At 35.1% G+C, this 19,840-nt stretch overlaps 2 protein-coding genes across 2 annotated transcripts in view; both read left to right on the forward strand.

Moving 5' to 3' along the window:
* The first annotated feature begins 12,634 nt into the window (after nucleotides 1-12,634).
* The window catches only part of LOC111377518 (pentatricopeptide repeat-containing protein At3g53360, mitochondrial), a 16,790-nt gene continuing 9,584 nt past the window's right edge, over nucleotides 12,635-19,840 (forward strand). Inside the window, exon 1 of the mRNA XM_023000639.1 lies at nucleotides 12,635-12,761. The gene's annotated coding sequence lies outside the window, so the exon portion shown is untranslated. The remainder of the gene's footprint in view (nucleotides 12,762-19,840) is intronic.
* Nucleotides 12,725-19,840, forward strand: part of LOC111377519 (mitochondrial import inner membrane translocase subunit TIM14-3-like) — a 25,778-nt gene continuing 18,662 nt past the window's right edge. The window contains exon 1 of the mRNA XM_023000640.1: nucleotides 12,725-12,761. Coding sequence (XP_022856408.1) covers nucleotides 12,759-12,761 — 3 coding nt within the window. The 5' untranslated portion in view covers nucleotides 12,725-12,758. The remainder of the gene's footprint in view (nucleotides 12,762-19,840) is intronic.

Genomic DNA, 19,840 nt, shown 5'->3' on the forward strand with positions numbered 1-19,840 from the left:
GCACGAAGAGTGGCTGAAGTTGAACTTTTCACGAGCATTTCGAAACCTACGACGCTAACCTGTTTGTTCGTTGCGAAACTGTTGGAAGTGATACAGTATATCTGAACCTTTGTACGGTGCCATGTACCTCGGTCAATGCGCAAAATCGGAGTCCACCAAATAATATTTTCCTAGTGTCGGCTGCGAAAAATTGATTTTCGGACTGTATATGGCACAAGCTAGCATTCGTGCGTCATGCATGTTCCCGGTATAACCAGCAAGCACGAACGTGAAACACAAATTGAAATCGCATGCCGCCAACACATTTTGGGTCGGTACTCCTTTCCGACCGATGAAGTTCACACGCTCGTGACACGGTAGCACAGCTCTCACATGTATTCCATCAATAGCCCCAATGTAATCCTGAAACAGTGGATGCTTGTTCGAGTCAAGCTGTGTGGCTCGACACCGTCATTGTAATTCGATACCGATCTTATAACATGTTCCGAGAGCGTCACGACGGTACGTAGCACTTCCTTAAAAAAATACACAAACAGTTTGCAAAGAATGGTTGAATAATGTTGTAACGTGTCAATACCCCTTCCCATGTACAAGTATGCATAGGAACATACCAATTTTCTCGTAGATATCCACCTGCTAGCTACTAGTTAAGGCATATTGGTCTCGTAGAACATGGGCAAAGTGTCGCAACATCGACGGTACATTCGGAACTCCTGATGGCATACCTGACTGTTCCCGCTCATAGCCTCCATCATGAACATGTGGCCATTTCTAGCAAACGAAAATCGTCGAACACGATCACGCTGTGTGTGATAATATGTCCTTGCGTCGGTCCTGGCAGCAGCCGAAAATCTGACCCATGCTGTAACGTCATCTGCGAGACGGCGAAACAACTCCTCCTCACCATCTTCATCCTCAGAGTCTGAGTGTCGCTACAACATGCACTCCAAACTCATTATGGGTAATGAAGCCGCTGCCTTCACGTTCCAATAGAAAGCAAATACATATATATAGAACATATGCACAAAGTTGCTTGCTTAAATAGGCCAGATAAGCTGGTGTAATGATTGTGCAAAGAAAAAAAAAGGGCTCTGCAGGGATTAGAAGGAACACATTAGTTTTGTCATGGGCAGCAAGATTCCCTGACCTCAAATTAGTTTTGTCATGGGTAGCAAGATTTCCTGACCTCAATTTTTCTTTTTTCATGGGCTACAAGATTCCTTGACCTTAAGTTCAAATCAAGATTGAGTGCAATGGTAAGAAACACGTTCAAATAGTTCTGAAATAACATTACTAACACATAAATGTCCAACCCATTCGTAAAGAATGGGAAATAGTACGCAACAAACCGAACGTTACAAACAGGGGAGGGGCAACTACACTAATACATCCTTGAACAATGAACAGATGTGAAAGGTCTTAGTGGCGCGACTTGCCACGCTCATTGAAGTGCCACTCGATCCACTCAAACTTTTCATCTGCATCCTACATGATAGATAGCATATCCTAACAGCGCTTTTGCATCAGAAGTGTACAGGCGAAGTAGTACAGCTGGGAGCGGCTCTGTAGCCGGCCCACTGCGAGCAACTCCTCGATTGCAGTGGCCCCAACATTGTCGGTTAGATTGATGATGTTATTGAGCTTCGCGGCCACTTCCTCGACTGCACTAGTAGCCCGGTCCACAAAATTGGACAACACCCGAGCCGAAATTTTCTTCTGCTTTCCCTTACGTCCCCTCGTGGATGACCAGTGTTTCTCGCCGCTTCTAGCGTTGGACTCATTCATGCTCGCTATAGCTAGTGTACCGTCCCCTTCATCGCTAGAATCGATGCCCTCTCCGTCGATGAGAACGCTATCCAAGTCGTCAGTCGCTGCACGGTCCTCAAATATAGCGAACCCCATTTTACAAAACAGACTCGGGGTCGTTGCGTACTTGTCACCATCGTAGCTTTCCCTAAATAGCTGACGATAGCGGTTATAAATCTCGCTAACATCTATATCCTTAAACTCCTTATACTCTTTGTTCTCTTGCAATAACGAGTGGACAAGAGAATATTAGGATCGAAATAATTCCATGAAATCCTTGTTATCACTTTCTAATTTCGAAAGAATACCTGAATTGTGTATTCGAACCAGATCATAAATTCAAAATATAAGCATAATAAGACAGGTTAGTTACTCACCAAGCAACCAAATGTATCTTCAACACACTCCTATTCACTTTGCCCCGTCATCTAATTTAACAACAACTTCCAGCCCATACCAGAAGACATTACTGCCCAATAAATAACATACGTGATAAGTGATACATATACATGCAAAAATATATACATTGATTTTTAATATAGTAACAGTTCAGTAGAATCCTTCTATGGTTGACTGGAGTTCAACACTTCCCCAGATCACGTTTCTTGTGAATTAGTCAAAGATATAACTTTAGATAACAGCAATTTCAGTTTTAGAATACCAATACAGTAAATTCAATGGTAGGCAGAATTTTTGGGCTACCCTAATTACTCGAAAAAACTAACCTGAATCTGTATATGTTAAACTAACCAGCATGGAGATCAAAGATCAGCAAATATAAATTTTCTTACCAACTATTTCTAGACATAATTTCATTGAAAAGAAGTTGTAATCAAATTCTTACCCAACACACAACCGATTAAAATGTAATTAGTCAAAGAATACCCGAATTGTGTATTCGAAACATGTTGAAGAACATCAAGCAAACACAAAATCCACCAAACTTCTTGTGTATTTCTCAAAATATGCAGATCTTGGATTGACAAAAAATGCCAATCACTTAATAGTAATTAAAAGCAATTTTAGACCATAGAAAAACAAATCAAATAAAGAAAAAGCTTTAGGTTAACACAATACCCAAAATTTGAACCAAATTAGAATATAAGAAACTCATGCTTTTCCTTTTGCAAAATTCAATAATTAAGAATTATCTATAAAAAATATAGACATGATAAATGAAAGATTTGCAGATCAATCTGACCAAGAAAACAAGAGAAAAATGAAATGTTGAAACAAAATCAAAGAAAGTTAATAGGCTTTCTTGAGCAACCCATTTCCTCATTTCGCAAATGTCACCTGTCGGTTAATCTTGTTCTCAATCCTCTTCAACTCCACACTCCCCCTACCCATGATCTCTCTTTCCACCTTTATCTATATCACTATAAATCTATACAAGTATGTGTATATAGTTGAGTCTTTAACCACCTTTCTTCTGTTGGGCCTCTTTCTCTCACTTTGCACACAATTTTTCTGTTAACCTAAAAGAGACATATTTCATTCAGTTCTTAACTTCACTAAAATAGACTGGAGTATTATTGGAAAATTTCGATTCTGGAACTAACAACGCCATTGAAGCTCTGAAATTTCTAGAAAGTTCAATTGCAGCCATGGTAGGAACTTTAAGCTAACTACGAATCTCTCTAGAGAGGTTTGCAGGGTCAGAATTCTGTCTCATTTGTTGCTAAACGAAATGGGGTCAAAGATGATGCAATTGGAGTTAAACCGTTTGTTCTCTGCATCTGGAGTTATTCAAGACGCATCAAAACATGTCTCCCTCTTTTTGTAAGACATTGGTTTAAAAAGCATTAACTGAGAACAAAACATATGGTACTAGATGAGAGGCTGGAACTTACCCTGATTTTTCTCACCCACCATTCTTCGGATGCTACAACCCGGCCCGTGGACTCATCATATTACCCCGTTGGAGGACAGGAGATCGCGAAGGCGGCTGTGATCACGACGCATTGCGTCCCAGTAGTTCCGGAGCTGTTGCATTGTCCAATTATGGCTAGACGACGAATTGAACAACGAAACCACGCGCTCCCAGCCTTGTTTGGTGAAGCACCTGCCATGCGGATGGCCTTCGGCAATTGCTGTTTCACAGGCAGCTATGAATGCCATCCTCTCTGTGGGGGCATTTCTTCTCGATCCTCCCTCGCTTGCGGCTCTGGGTGCCCTGAACGGTGCATGCTGTGCGCCATCGCCCATCTGGGAGAAGGAGCAACTGGTTAGAACAAGGATGTAAGAACTTCGTCTCGCTCTCGCTAACATGTATGCTTATCTCACTGAAAGGTGGATCCATTCGGTTTGTTGCTGGAGTGTCGGAGTAATAAATGCTGTGGGTAGTCAAGCCTCGCGAAAATTTTGTGCCGCCGACGCCGGGGAAAGGGTAACGATCGATTGGGGTTTGCGTAACACTTGCAATTTCTAGCAGAAGAGGGCTTGCTGGAGTGGTATTGAAGATCTTGCACTGTTGATCGGTGTGATTTGGGAAAGAAAATGAAGGGCAAATGAGGGAAGTTAAAGTATTCTACAGTTTGATATAGTGTGGGGCGTCAGACAGCAAGTGGAGCTAACGGTCGAATTTCTCATTAAAATGAGAAAAAAAAGGTGGCGCAAACAGGCACTCAGTCTTGTTTTTGATTTAGTAACATATGCAAGATATTATTCCAGAACACAAAGCTTACTATGATTAGGTGATGAACTTTCTCCCATTTTTGTTGGAGGTATTACTGAATTCCATAAAACATTTATACGGTTTAAAAGCACTGCCATATAAAAGTTGTTACAAATAAATTTCTCAAGAAAAATGTTGCAATATTTAAATGCTTGACATTTCTTAATTTATGATGCTTTCTAACTATGGATTGTTAGGCCTATAGATATTTTTTCCAAAAGACATTGACTATTTTGGTTTTCTTTTTAGGGGGTGTTTGATAGACATTTTTATGTAAAAATGTATTTTAGAATAATAAATTGATATGAAATGTGTGGTTGAAAAATAAGGAAAAGTTTTTTATTTACGTGTAATATTATTTTAATAAAGAATGCGTGGTTGAAAAGAAGAGATAGAAAAATGTATTTTAAAAAAATGGCTACCAAACGGGGCCTTAATATTTAAACATATATAATCAGCATGGCATAACTTAGTACTTATTCATTAGCTTCATTGCTGACTTGAAACTTTATTACAAGCCAAATTGGTCCTTACTTTTTTTTTTTTTTTAATAATTTATAGAATGGACTTGAGAGTATCTTTATTACAAGCCACACTATTCCAAATTGTTCCTTACTATTCGTTTGCTCAGGTATCTTTATTTTTATTTTTGTAAAAAAAAAAATAATCTAATTTTGTATAATGAAAAAGTTAGTTCTATATGTGATTAGATTTTATCTGAATCTAAAATAAGTATATTAAAATAGGACCCGTGGCATTTAACATTCGTCAATCAACTACCGCTCGACGAACCAAGGTAAAAATTAAATAAAACGTTATGTTCCATTGTATTTTGTGAGCATGATATATGAACTATTTAAGTTTGAATTCAAGAAATGTTCATAATATTATAATGAAATACGTTATGATGTTAATATTTTGTTTAATATACAATGAGGTATGATGATTAGCCATTATATTAAAATCCCAAAAGCATAATGTATAATTTGATATAACTAACAAAGATAAACATAATTGGACACTTATGTGACAGACATGGCTAGAACTTATTAGATCGCTAGAAAGACCACAATTTGTAGAGCAACATTGAACTGTAGGTCCATTATTCAGTCATATGAGAATTACATAACTCACCTGACTTGTTCACTTGTCGAACATGTGCAAGAAATCTATGAAATATGTATGACCATTGTGGATGTAGGACTAGAGATCACGTATATCGAAGCTGTGAATAATCTCATACACTCACTTCACCTCAATCGGGATAAACTTGTGAGTCATGGTTAGGAATAAGATGCTAGAAGGTAAGTTTGGTATATATTGTCGGACCCTTCTAATAGGTGGAGTAAGAGCTTGCAACCCCAACCTTAGATAGTAAATGAGCTCGATGATGAGACTAAGCTTGAGCCCGAACCTGAGCCTCAATTTGAATCGAACCTAAAGGAAGATCTTGAATGGGAGGATGGGGATGACTTCTGATTAGAATTAGAGAAAGATCATAAGCATGAACTTGAGCCACTGGTTGAGATGGACATAGAGTCAAGCCTAAGGCAGAAGATACTTTCGAAGATGAAGCTCCACCAACGAAGATTTGTAGGATTCATAGGGATAAGAACTTTGATTTTTTTCCCTTTAGCATTTTTTTTCTCTCAACTATGTTACTGGAAATTAAAAATTGTCAAACTATTGTATATTCTGATTTCAAAGAGTATTATTAATAAAAAAAAATTATTTTCCTCGAGCATATTGAACTACTTTGTTGTCCAACATTTATAAGACAATTTATTTTTTTAATGTAAAGGAAATGGCAGGACAGCAAGACCAAGCAGCTATATTTAGGGATCTGATAAGGGTGGTGCACAACCTAGGTAGGAATCAGGCACCCGTACTAGCACCTTCTCAGAATGGACCAAGATATGCCAACAATACGAGTTCAATTGTGAAGCATTTTTGTCGTTTTAAGCCTCTTTCTTTTGATGGTAGGGTAGATCCTTTGACAGCTGAAGAGTGGTTAAAAAGGTTGGAATGAATCTACAAACACGTGACATGCAATATCAATATTTTTATTAGGTAGGGAGTGATGGTCTACTTTAGTCTATATGTTGCTCATGAGCCACCGAGCACCAGTCTCTTCTCTTTGTGGTTTTTCACCTCTGGTCTGTTTTTGGTCAAAAGATGAAATTTTTAACTAGCAACTAGAATTGTATGCATTGTATAAATAGAAAACAACCGATCGAGGTCTGGAGAAAGCTGCAATCAAGAGGATTTCCCAAATGCTCCCTTCTCGATGCCAGATTAGGAAAAAAAAGAAATAAGAGACTTTTGTCACCTGTCGTGTATCGTTGGTCTTGGGACCATCAAGAATCTCATGTCATGAAGTCGACATAGTATCTGATAGTGTTTTAGAAATTTTTATTCCATCCGATAAAATTTTGAACACCAATAAGATCGTTAGAGCAGTAAAGCTAGAAATGAAAAGAAAAGATTCATAGTTGATCTACACCTCTTATACTTGAAAGACTTTTGACATTATTCTGGAAATAGACTGGTTAGGGAGTAATCACGCAATCATTTGATGTTTCGAAAGGGAAGTAGTTTTTTAGAAGCCTAGGGAGGAAGAGTTTCAATTTTCACTGTACAAGTTAAGTCTTTACCTCGTCACGTGTCTGCCATGAAGGCGAAAAAGATGTTAAAGAAAAGATCTTACCAGGGATTTCTAGTGACTATATATAGAACTTAGCAATCTGAACTTACTATTTGTAATGTACCGATTGTACGAGATTTGATTGATGTATTCCCTGATGACTTACCCGACGCACCACCTGATAGGCAATTGGAGTATATAATTGACCTCGTACCTGGAGCAACGCAGTGTTTAAAGCTCCATACAGGATGGTGCCAAAAGAACTACAAGTATTAAAGATACAATTATAGAATTGTTGGATAAAGGTTGCATTCGACCAAGGGGTGCATCAATTTTGTTCGTGAAGAAAAGAGATAGATCAATGAGATTGTGCATTGATTATAGGGAACTGAACTGATTGACTATCAAGAATAAATATCCCCTTCTTCGGATTGAAGACCTCTTTAATCAGTAGAAGGGTGCAACAATATTTTCCAAGGTGAGGTTATCATCAACTGAAAATAAAGGCAGATGACATTTCAAAGATGACATCTAAAACTCGCTATGGTCATTACGAGTTCAAAGTAATGCCCTTTGGATTAACAAATGCTCCTGTAGTATTTATGAATCTGATTGATAGATTATTCCATCAGAATCTAGATTAATTTATCATTGTATTAATCGATGACATTTTTGTGTATTCAAAGAATAAGGATTAACATGAAGAACAACTTAAGATAGTGTTGGAGATACTACGAAGGAAGAAATTGTATGCCAAATTTGAGAAATGTAAATTTTGGCTTGATTGTATAGTTTTTCTTGGTCATGTGGCTACGGCGCAAGGGATTGAAGTAGACCATTCTAAAGTTGAAACGATAACCTACTGGCTTAGATCGATTAATATAGGTGAAGTTCGTAGCTTTTTGGGACTAGCCGGTTATTATCGAAGATTCATTAAGTTATTCTCCAAAATAGTTAGGCCGATGACCCAACTAACCAGGAAGGGCTTAAAATTTCAATGGATTGAGATGTGTAAGGAGACCTTTTACGAATTGAAACAGAAATTGTTTATAGCTCCAGTATTAGTTATGCCAGAGTATTTAGATGGATTCATTATATATAATGATTCATCCAAATAGGGTTTAGGATGTGTACTAATCTAGTTTGGGAAGGTGATCGTATACACCTCAAGACAATTAAAATAACACTAGCAAAACTACCCTACACATGATCTAGAGTTGGCGATGATAGTACACGCTCTAAAGATATAGCATCACTATCTTTACAGGAGAAAATACGATATTTATATGGATTATAAGAGTTTAAAATACTGCTTCACTCAAAAGGATTTGAATATAAGACAGAGAAGGTGGTTGGAGTTAGTTAAGGATTATGAATGCCTATCTATTACCATCTGGGTAAAGCTAATATAGTTGTGGATGCTCTTAATAGGAAGACGGCGGGACAACTAGCAGTTTTACCCACAACTCAAGTGCAGTTGATAAATGAGTTTGATTAGTTGAAAATGGACGTTGTCATTCCACCAACTCAAGTTATTGCCAAGATTACATCATTAAAGATTCAACATACTCTTAGGAATCGAATCAAAGATGCTCAAGACAATGACCCGTTTTTTAGGAAAATTAAGGCAGAAGTTGGTACAAGTAGAAGGCAAGATTTTGCAATAGAAAATGATAATATTTTGATGTTCGATGGAAGATTATGTGTACCAAAAAGATGAAGGGATAAGAAGAGAAATATTAGAGGACGCTCACTACGCCACGTATGTTGCACATCTCGGTGGTACTAAAATGTATCAAGATCTTCATGATACATTTTGGTGGAAGAATATGAAAATGGAGATTGGTCTCTTTGTTGAGAAATGTATTGTATGTTAGCAAGTTAAAGCAGAACATCAAAAGCTATCTGGACCATTAAATCCATTGGAAATTTTAGAATGTAAATGAGAGCAAATAGCCATTATTTTTGTGATGGGTTTTCCGCAGTCGATGAAAGGACATAATGCCATTTGGGAATTATGGACAGGTTAACAAAGTCAGCTTATTTTCTTCTAGTAAGAATGAACTATAGTATGGATCAATTTGCTCAATTATATGTTAAGAAAATTGTCAGACTACATAGAGTTCCAGCATCCATCATCTCAGATTGAAACTCAAGGTTTACTTCTAAATTTTGGAAGAGCATGTAAGGAGCTATGGGGACAAAGTTAAATTTCAGCACTACCTATCATCCTCAATTTGATGGACAGTCTGAAAGAAATATTCAAATCTTAGAAGACATGCTTCGGGCATGTGTTTTGAATTTAGGAGGTAATTGGGAATCACATTTATCATTAATAGAGTTTGCATACAATAATAGTTTTCAGGATACTATTGACATGGCTACTTATGAAACTCTCTATGGTAGAAGGTGTAGATCCCTGATTGACGAGGTCAGAGAAAATCGAATTTTGGGTCCAAAAATTATTGCAAAGACTGCGAGCAATTGATAAAATTAGAGACAGAATAACGTCTGATCAAGATAGACGGAAAATCTATGCAGATCAACGGAGGAAATCAATAGAATTCGAAGTCGATGATAAAGTATTTCTAAAAGTGGCAACAATAAAAGGGGTTCTTAGATTTGGCAAGAAGGAAAATTTGAGACCTTGATATGTAGTTTCTTTTGAAATCCTAGATAAAATTGGAATGTGGCATACCGTCTAACATTGCCACCTAGACTATTGGCATTACATAATGTATTCCATGTGTCAATGATTAAAAAGTATGTGTATGATTCCAAACATGTGATAAGCTACGTATCATTGGAAGTACAAAAGGATCTGATGTATGAAGAGACCCTTTTGAAGATTATTGAAAGGAAAGTACATGCATTAAGAAACAAAGAAGTTGCCTTGGTCAAAGTTCGATGGAAAAATCATGAAATCAAAGAGGCTATTTTGGAGAAGGAAGAGAAAATAAAAATCAAGTATCTAGAACTTTTTTACTAAATAAGGTAATTTCGAGGACAAAATTAATTAAGGGATAATAAATGTAACATGCCGAATTTTAATTATATTTTTATATGGGCGAAATTTAATGTTGATCATTTAGCAAATGAAATAGTCCATGCCCAACCTTGTCGTTACACTAAAGTCCAAAAGTTAAAGTGATAAATGCGACTCACTTATTTGCATAAATAATTTATTTTGCTTACGTGTACTTTTTAAAATTTATCGTAAATTATTTGGGTCGAATATTTAAGTATTTAAAAGTTGATAAAAAAATTTCGATATTATAATCATTTTATAGGTCATGTTAAATAATATAATTTGAGCTTAAGAAAAAGTAATTTTGAGCTAATTATGCTCGAGTTATCCTGATAGAAAGAAATAGTATTACCCTCAAATATTTTATTAATACATGATAATAATAATAATAATAATAATAATAATAATAATTCAAGAATAGGGGAGCTTTCAATGGTACGGTTACGGTTACAGAGAATTTGAAAAGGTAATTAAATTAATTTAAACATAAACATAGCATTCACTTTAAATTGATCTAAAATTCATTAACTAATTAATAATGATTAATTCCGTTAACCCTCGTTAACATGGAAAATGCCTATATATATCTATATATACACATACATGAAATGATTTTTCTTCTACCACAAAGTTTATATTGTACACATTTTTCACAACTACACTTTTGGAATTGAACAAAGTATATATATATATAAAAAGCTATATTTTCATATATCTTGGCAGCAATTGAGGTGAGAATACATAGTGCAAGGTGGCAAATTCTTTTTATTTTTTTATGTTTATATAAATTTGGCACGAAATATTATTAGGTTTTCGGGTCGATTTATATGTTAAATCCTACGGAATGGATCATTGGGTCGAATATGTTAAATCTGACAAGGTAGATTGTTAGGTCAAATATGTAAATTTTATGAGATATAGGAATTTTTAAGAAATTTCTTGAGCTATTGAATACTGCGATTAGTATACTCTAAATCTAAAAATATATGTATGTTATGTCATTTTATATTTACATCAAGTTAATAAGAATATGCACGTATTTTTACTGAGTATTTTTTAAAATACTCACTATTACAATAACTTTCTAAATTAGAACGGATCATGTGGACGCGTAAAAGATTGATCGAGTGATACTTATAGTGTTGATAAGTAAAAAAATTTAGAAATGATTATTGCCAAATTTTATTTTAAGAACATCTTTATGCTTAATTATGTGTACATTATTTTTATTATTTTTTTGTGTCGTGTTCGAGCTTTGGATATATTACGTTAAATTCTGAATTCTTATTTAAAATTGTAGTCGTTTAATATGTTGATTTATATAAAAAATTTATTTAAATTATTGGATTATCTTTATCAATTTATTGATCAAACTAAATAAAAAGAGAAAATTTTACTTAAATTAAATAGAGAAGATATTTGGTAACATTTCAAATCTATGTTTTTATAAATAAAATAAAAGAGTAATTGACTTTGGGCGTTACAATAACTATTTATTTCATGTTGCACACAAAACTTTAATGCAGTCCACTTTAATAGTCCAACAATATATTTTGTTGCGCGCTTATCAATTGAAGAAGTTTTCAAAGGTTTCTTTATTCAAATGGTAAAATGTATAACCATTTGACACATTAAGCTTCCGTTTGTTTCTCATTTTTGAAAGAATGAGAATGAAAAATATAGTCGTTGCAGGCCTCACACAAGAGATAAAAATTTAAATTTGTTGGCTTGATGTGATGGATAATAATCATATTTTTCATTTTAATGAGAAAAGAATGGGAACCAAATAGGGGCTAAATTAAAAATCACTTTTTACTATGGAGACTTAGTAACCAATGAGAAACAAAACTTAAAGCTACTAATTTGGAACAATAATGCAAACAATACTTAAAGTTAGATAAACAACTAGTTTGGAACAAATAAAAGTTGAGTGATCAAATTGAAACAAGCCTATAAGGTCCGTTACACTCAGGTTTTATACCTAGAGGATGTTTGATGGGAATTAAAATCAAATTTTTTAGTAGACGCTTGTTTGGTTTGGATTAAAATTCATTTTTAATTTAAGCCAAAGTCAAACATTCAATATTAACACATTTCAAAATTTTTATCATAATCAACTAACAAAATCTAGTTTTAATCTCCACCAAACATATTCTAGAATGTGATAGGAATTTTTGAAATGTGTGTATAAAAAATTGTGAGATCTATGTAAAATGTGATTAATATTGATTGTAGTTAGATTAAAATCTCTTTTCCAAAAAGGCTCTTAGAAAATTCTTCAAAATTAAGAGAATGTTTGTTAGGAATTAAAATTAAAATTTTTTAGTAAATTGTGATAGACTTTTTTGAAATACGTAATTGAAAAGTTGTACTAATTAAATTGTTTCACCTTAACTTACATTAAAATCAAAGTTTACTCGTGCCGAACATGCTCTGAATTGCCATCGTTCTCGCCAAGTGCTCAATCATGGGCTTAAAAGGATTTTCTTCCTCTGCATTCAGCGCCCCAATACTCGGCCGAATTCTAACTCTCCGGGAAAATACATTTCATTTTTATATACAAAGAAGGAACATCGAACCCTAAAGCTATTTCAAGAGTACAAATGGTGAGCCCCTGTATATACTAATTATTTTCACGGTCACTGATTTGGTTCTTAGCTTGCTATTTTATATTTTATCTTTCCTTCAATGCATAAGTCTTGAAGACGAGATCTTTATGTGATTTTCAGCTTGAACAAGGAAATTTTTTGATTTATTAATGATTTGTTGTTTATATTTCTTTTGGACTTAAATTATTGAATTCATGGTGCTCTATGCACCTAAATTTATGCCTATACATCAGCAGTTCATCGTCAGATATCTGCTTATAGTTTATTCCTTTTGTAAGTTTATGAATTGAAAGTTATCCGGCTTTCCTTTAGGCCTTTTTATTAGTTTCATGCTTTAGACAGTTAATCACAAAGTTCCACTTTTAATATTTTATTTTCTCTAGAAGAGAGAAGGAATTCTATTTTCTATTTTGTAAGTTTTTGGCTTAACCTTTAATGAATATGTTTGTGTACAGAGTTCGTAACTTGGGTTGTCTTAATTCTTCCTTAAAATTAAAATAAAATACTTCAGGATTAAATTATTCATGTCCTTTGATGAATTGCTATGTATTTAGGGTTTTAGTGGAATGCTTGCAAATGGAAAATTTTTATTCATTTATGAATAAATTATAATTTTCAGATTTATTCTGTTATTTGATATTTTTACCAGAATTCAGAGATTCCTTGTTAGGGTCCGAATGAAAGTATTAATTGGAGGTTAGTAGTGTTTAACAGAATTGCAACATATAAGCTAACAGTACTAGTTGTGATTTCCCCATTAAGAAAAGATCAAGTTTACATAATCTCTAATACAGATAGATAGCACATTTTATGGTTGTTTGCCATTTTCTTATTATAAGCTTTTATTGAATTTAAATAGATGATCAGCTTAATTACGGATTTTGATGTAATAATTCTCTATGTAAGAGAGATTTGTGAATGTATTGGGGCACTTTAAAATTGAAGTTAATCAAAGAAATATAATTAATTATTTGAAAAGTGGAAGCAGAATGATTTTAGAATGCTTATTCGAGTTGATTTTAGAATGATTAAATTGAGTCTAACAAACCAGAAAATAGCGACTGATTAAAGTACGATATTTGGTTTGCTGTTATATGAATGCCTTCTCTTGCTTTGGGCTCTTCATCATCCTTCTTTGCCTATAATTGGGATCGATTATTCGTAACCTTTTAGGAACTTTTGAGGAGGAATAATGGTGGGGACCACGAAATGCGTGGATGATAATAAGTAGTAGTTTTAAAAACCCAATCTAAATCCACTTCATTGAAAACTGACTGATGACATAATTTACATACTCAACTGTTTTTAAAGGCTTCAACTTAATTGGAAAGAAAAATATGTCATTCCTAAGTATAGCTGTCCTTTCTTTTCGATGGTTGGGTGTGGGGGGTACAAAATATGTTTATATTGAATCAGGGTATTTATTTTTCTTTAGATTCTAAATATTTCTCTTGATACTTCGATGATGTGTCCTAAAGATAAGCATGCGTTCTGTAGATAACGTTATATTTTGAGTTTTTCTGTGTTATATGAATTTTGTTAGTACATTGATCTTTTCTAGATTTCAGCACCAGTAATATATTGTTCTAGGTCCACCCTGGTAACACCCTTATGTCGGTTGCATCTATATGAATCCACTGGAATTGCTCTCCCAGTTTGTGAACTGGATCCGTTTCAACCACTTCAAGCAAGAACGTCCCCTGTCTGGATGGATATTTCGTCAGTGACCTGCATTCCTTCTATTTGATTTTCTAAATTCTTACCTTCTACTGTTGCCTCTTTTCCCTTAACCAAATCAGCAGACCTTTATTTCCTTTCTAAATTTGCATGTTCAACACAAATTTTCTTTGTAAAGATAGCTAAATTTGCTTACATGACTTCAAAATTACCTCAAGCACTCCAGTTGGTAATTATATTCATACAATCATGTAAGACCTTCAAACAACTCCGACAAATTCAAACTCAGATTACAACAAACGGTTTTGATCATCAAAACCACCTCGCGACATCTCATTTCCTCTCAAAATGCTCTGAGTCGAAGCAGATAATCTACGCCTGCAAAGTGTTTGATCAAATTCCAAACCGCAGAATTACATCACTTTGGAATGCAACATTAAAAGGTTATTTACAAAATGACCTTTACAGTGAGGTTGTTCTGTTGTTTTGTGAGATGATGAGGGAGAATGTGAAGCCTAATTGTTACACATTTCCTCTGATCTTGAAGGCTTGTGGCAATTTTGTCTTCGAAGGAATGTGAGGAAGTGCATTGTGTCGCAGTTAAAAGTGGGTTCATTTCGAATACTTGCATAGGTACTACTTTAATTGAGTTGTATTTGGATGAGGGGCGTGTTGAGTGTGCTTTTAGGGTGTTTACTGAGATGGTTTTGAGGAATGTTGACACGTTGTTGTCTGGACTGCGATGATACAAGGCTATGTGGCAAATGGCGATCTGGTGCTGGCGAGAAAGCTTTTCGATTTGGCTCTAGAACGGGATGTGGTATTATGGAACAGAATGGTTTCAGCATATATAGAATGTGGGGATATGATAGAGGCTAAGAGGATTTTCGATGTGATGCCAGCTAAAGATCTGATGTCTTGGAATACACTTTTGCATGGGTATGCAAATAATGGGGATACCAAGGGGTGTGAAAGGTTGTTAGAGCAAATGCAGGAGAGGATTGTTTTCTCTTGGAATGGATTGATTGGAGTATACACTCGAAATGAGAATTATATAGAGGTCCTTGATGCCTTTAAGAGGATGTTGAGAGATACTGATGTGCATCCTAATGATGCGACACTTGTAACGTGTTGACTGCTTGTGCAAGGTTAGGAGCTCTTGATTTAGGCAAATGGGTGTATGCATATGTAGAGAGTGTTGGTTACAAACAAAATGTTTATGTTTGCAATGGTTTGATTGACATGTATGCTAAGTGTGGGGTGGTAGAAAATGCAGTTTACGTGTTTAGGAACATGGATAACAAAGATTTAATATCTTGGAACATGATAATTAATGGTTTAGCTGTGCATGGTCATGGAGCTGACGCATTGAACCTTTTCAATGAGATGAAAACTACTAGAGAGAAATTAGATCGAATCACTTCCATAGGTATATTATGTGCTTGTTCTCATATGGGTTTAGTTGATGATGGATTGAACTATTTTCACTCGATGATAAATGAATATTCGATTGAACCTCGAATTGAGCATTACGGTTGTCTGGTTGACCTCCTCGCCCGTGCTGGGCTTTTGGAGCAGGCTGTAGAGCTTATAAGGATTGTAGCAGATTGTGTCCTTTGAACTTCTTTACTAGCAGCCTCTCGGATTCACAGGAAACTTACATTTGCTGAAATGTCTCTTCAAAAACTTATTGAGCTTGACCCGAAAAACCCTGCAAACTATGTTATGCTGTTTAATATATATGAATAAGCTAAAAGATGGGAAGACTTGGCACGGATAAAAGCTGCAATAAGGGATACAGGATCTAAAAAACAGCCGGGATGTAGCCTCATTGCAACCGATGACGGGATTCTTGAGTTCTATTCATTCGACGAGAGGCATTCCAAAACAGAAGAGATATATTGTGCCTTGAAAGGATTGATGAAGTTGTTAAGATTATCACGATATGTCCCAGACCTTATGGAGCTTGGGCAGGGAACCTAGGCAAGTTTAAACATATTAAAAAATGAACACCATGATTTGATTGTACAGATTTACCTGCTCCAGCACTTCCTTCTCCAGCTTGATGATTACGCCCAAAGTATAACGCGGTGGTTGTATTATAGCTTTGGGGTGTCGTATTTATAGGGAGATGGGAAATCATTCAGAGGATCAAAAGCTAGGGTTTCATGAAGTGTATGAAAATAGTTTATCAATTAGAAGGAAATTTAAATATCTATGTGTGAAGTAGTGAAGCGCCGAAATTCCGTCGATTGGTTCAAATCAATCAACGTCAATTATACATCCATATACTCAATTAAAGATTCTTGTCGTCAAACTTTAATTAGAAAATATAACATTAAAGCTTAATTTAATTCTATAGTAATTTCAAAATATGGATTTCCTATAACATATACCCACTTTAATCTATTGAAATCAGATTCTAAATCCACCTTATACATCAAGCATAAAATCGTAGAGAATCACACCAATAAAATAATTGAAATTGAAATTCAACAAATAGATTAATTTCACGATAGATAAAACATGATTGAATCTATGTGAAATATAGTAAATGTTTAACCAATCTCACAACAATGCTTGAAATTGAAATTTAATACATACTTCAATCATTCGATGGAAAGAATATGATTAAGTCAATGAAAATCTAATACATATTAAACCAATCTAAAAACATATTTATAAGAACAAGAGATCCAAACCTAGAATTGTTTAGCAATGGAAATCATTTTACATGCATGAGAAACGTTGAAATAACCGATACTAATCGAGTTCTTCCCTTGCTTCACCAAAGATTTTTAGCCTTCCATGGAGTTTCTTCACCCAAGATGAGAGAAAAATGGTACCAAGTTCGTTCACCTTTGTTCTGGGCTTAAGAATCGAGTGAAAACGTGTTACCATAGTTGATGGCATGAAATCTGGAAATTGCTAATTTTTCTTTCGGGAGATAACTATGCGATCGCATAGTATAAAGCTATGCGGTCGCATAGTACAAATGTGTGGCGCCCAAAAATTCCTTGGACCCTTCTATGCGGTCGCATAGCTTTTGAACTATACGACCGCATAGTTCAAAATTTTTTCTGTCGGACACCTTTTAGTATTTTGGCCAAAACTTTCCTTTTGATATCCAATTGAAGTGATTCAAGTTACGTTGGAAAGCTAACACGAAGGGCTACAACTTTGCTTCAGAAATCATCTTCCAATTCGATCATCTTCCATGTCAAAAAGGGGTCCCAATATGAGGCTAAAAATCGGTGCGTAACTTTTTCGATTGGGAATTGACTTGTGAAGATGTTATGATCATATTTCACTTCCTTTGACTTCTAATTGCACCCAATTGAATCTTAGCATTCTTGAATCATCATTCCATCGCTCGTCTCAGATATGGATTATTTGCAATTTGGTCCCTGAACTTTCACTTTCTTCCACTTTGCCCCTTTTTACTCATTTCTTCCAAATTTCAACATTTTTCATCAAATTGCGACCTAGATCAAAACATAAGAGTAATAAGTGCATTTTGACGTCAAATAATCATATGAATGCAACAACTAAGAGGGGAAAATATCATACTTTATAATCTTATCACGTGATTTTTCAGTACTGCTGGTTCTAGACATTTTTCGTGGTATAGGGCACAAACTGATAAAACGCTCCAAAACTGTTATTCATGAAAGCTTGACGGATCAATATGATATTTCTTTTCATGATGGATGCACGTTGCTCAAGGACAAATGTAATGTCCAACCTACTCTTTGTCTGCAGCTTCTGATGAAATTTGAGTGGCCAACTTTCACTACACTTGTTGTACTCTTTGAAAGTGCTTGAAAATGTTTCATATGCATATTGTGTGCTAGTTTTCATTCGGGTTTAGTTGAAGATGGATTGAATTATTTTCACCAAATTATGAATTTTCAGTTGAAAATCATATTGAGCAGTATGGTCATGTGGTTGACCTTCTGGCTTGTGCTTTGCTTTTAGAGCAGGCTGTGGAGTTTTTAGAGAAGTTTTCAAAGACAGCAGACAATGTCTTTTGGGCTGATTTTCTTGCAGTTTCTCAGATTTATAGGAGCATTAAATATGCCAAGTTCTCTCTCCGAATACTTATTGTTCTTGACCAAAAAACCCTGCAACTATGTCATGGTCTGCTGTCCAATAAATTTGGAGAAGCTTGGAAATGGAAAGACTTGGCTCGAGTAAAGGTTGCAACGGGGGATGTGAGGTCGAAAAAACTGCTGGGATGCAGCTCCATTGTGACTCTGACGATGGGCTTTGTTGAGCTCTATTCTTATGATGAGAACGAAGGATCTAAACTACGCTTCAATGAATTCAAAATTATAGGGGTGCACCATTTTCTGTCAAGTTTTGAGAAACAATTACAAATCTTGAAATTGCAAGATCAACCTACACTGTCAAGATTACAAATCCCAAAACCTACAACGTCACTGTGAACTTTCAAAGAGTTAAATGTGAATTAGTAATTTGTGTGCCAGTCACTGTGAATTTCAGGTTGGTCAATTACTAGGAATTACAGTTCTGCTATATGTACAATTTGGTTGATAGCTTTGTTGACAATGCGTGAGGTGGTTAATATTTTTGCCATTGATTTTGACAGCACTTAAAATAATCAGTGACAGATTTTTACACCTCATTGAATGTCAAAATAGCTGTACATTTTCAATATACAAATAGCATAATTCTAGGAAATTATTTTTGCTATATGTGCAATTTGTTTGATAGTTATTTTGACAATGTGTGAGGTGGTTTACATATTGATATGCACTACGCCTAGCTTTTTTAGGTTATGCGCTAAAAGGGGTAGAGCGATGGCTAATGGGAGTTGCATAGGAAAGCAAATTTTTTTTAATACAAAATAGAAAGAGATTTTTTTTTTTTTTAACTCACACCAATGCTCAAACCTATTAACCAAACCAAACCAACCTAAATCGATTTGGTTTAATTTGATTCGATTTCAACTACTAATTGGGTTGGTTTGAGTTGGAATTTACCCAAACCGATTAAGTCGATTCTGGACTTGAAATCAACCCAATACGAACTACGGCCCGGCCTAATCGCTGATAAATTGAAACCATACGGCCCACTTCAACCAACCTACCATTGTGTCAAGGACCGCAGCTTTACTTAGCCCCTTGACACTATCGCAGCCGCAGTTTGCCCAACTTCGGCAGCACATTGTAAATATTACTTTAAGTTTGAGTTGTAATTTTCGTTTCATTGTAATAGTTATTTTAATTGTAAAATAGCTCTGATATTGGTAAAAGATTAGTATGATTCCTCGTCTTTTAAATTCTACTCCCATCACTTGGGTTTTTGTTCAGAATGCTATTATATGGGGTATTAGTCATTCAAAAATCTTTCAAGCTCACTGGTGTCCGCCCCCT

This window comes from Olea europaea, unplaced genomic scaffold, assembly GCF_002742605.1.
Source record: "Olea europaea var. sylvestris unplaced genomic scaffold, O_europaea_v1 scaffold1666, whole genome shotgun sequence".
Taxonomy (NCBI): Eukaryota; Viridiplantae; Streptophyta; class Magnoliopsida; order Lamiales; family Oleaceae; genus Olea; species Olea europaea.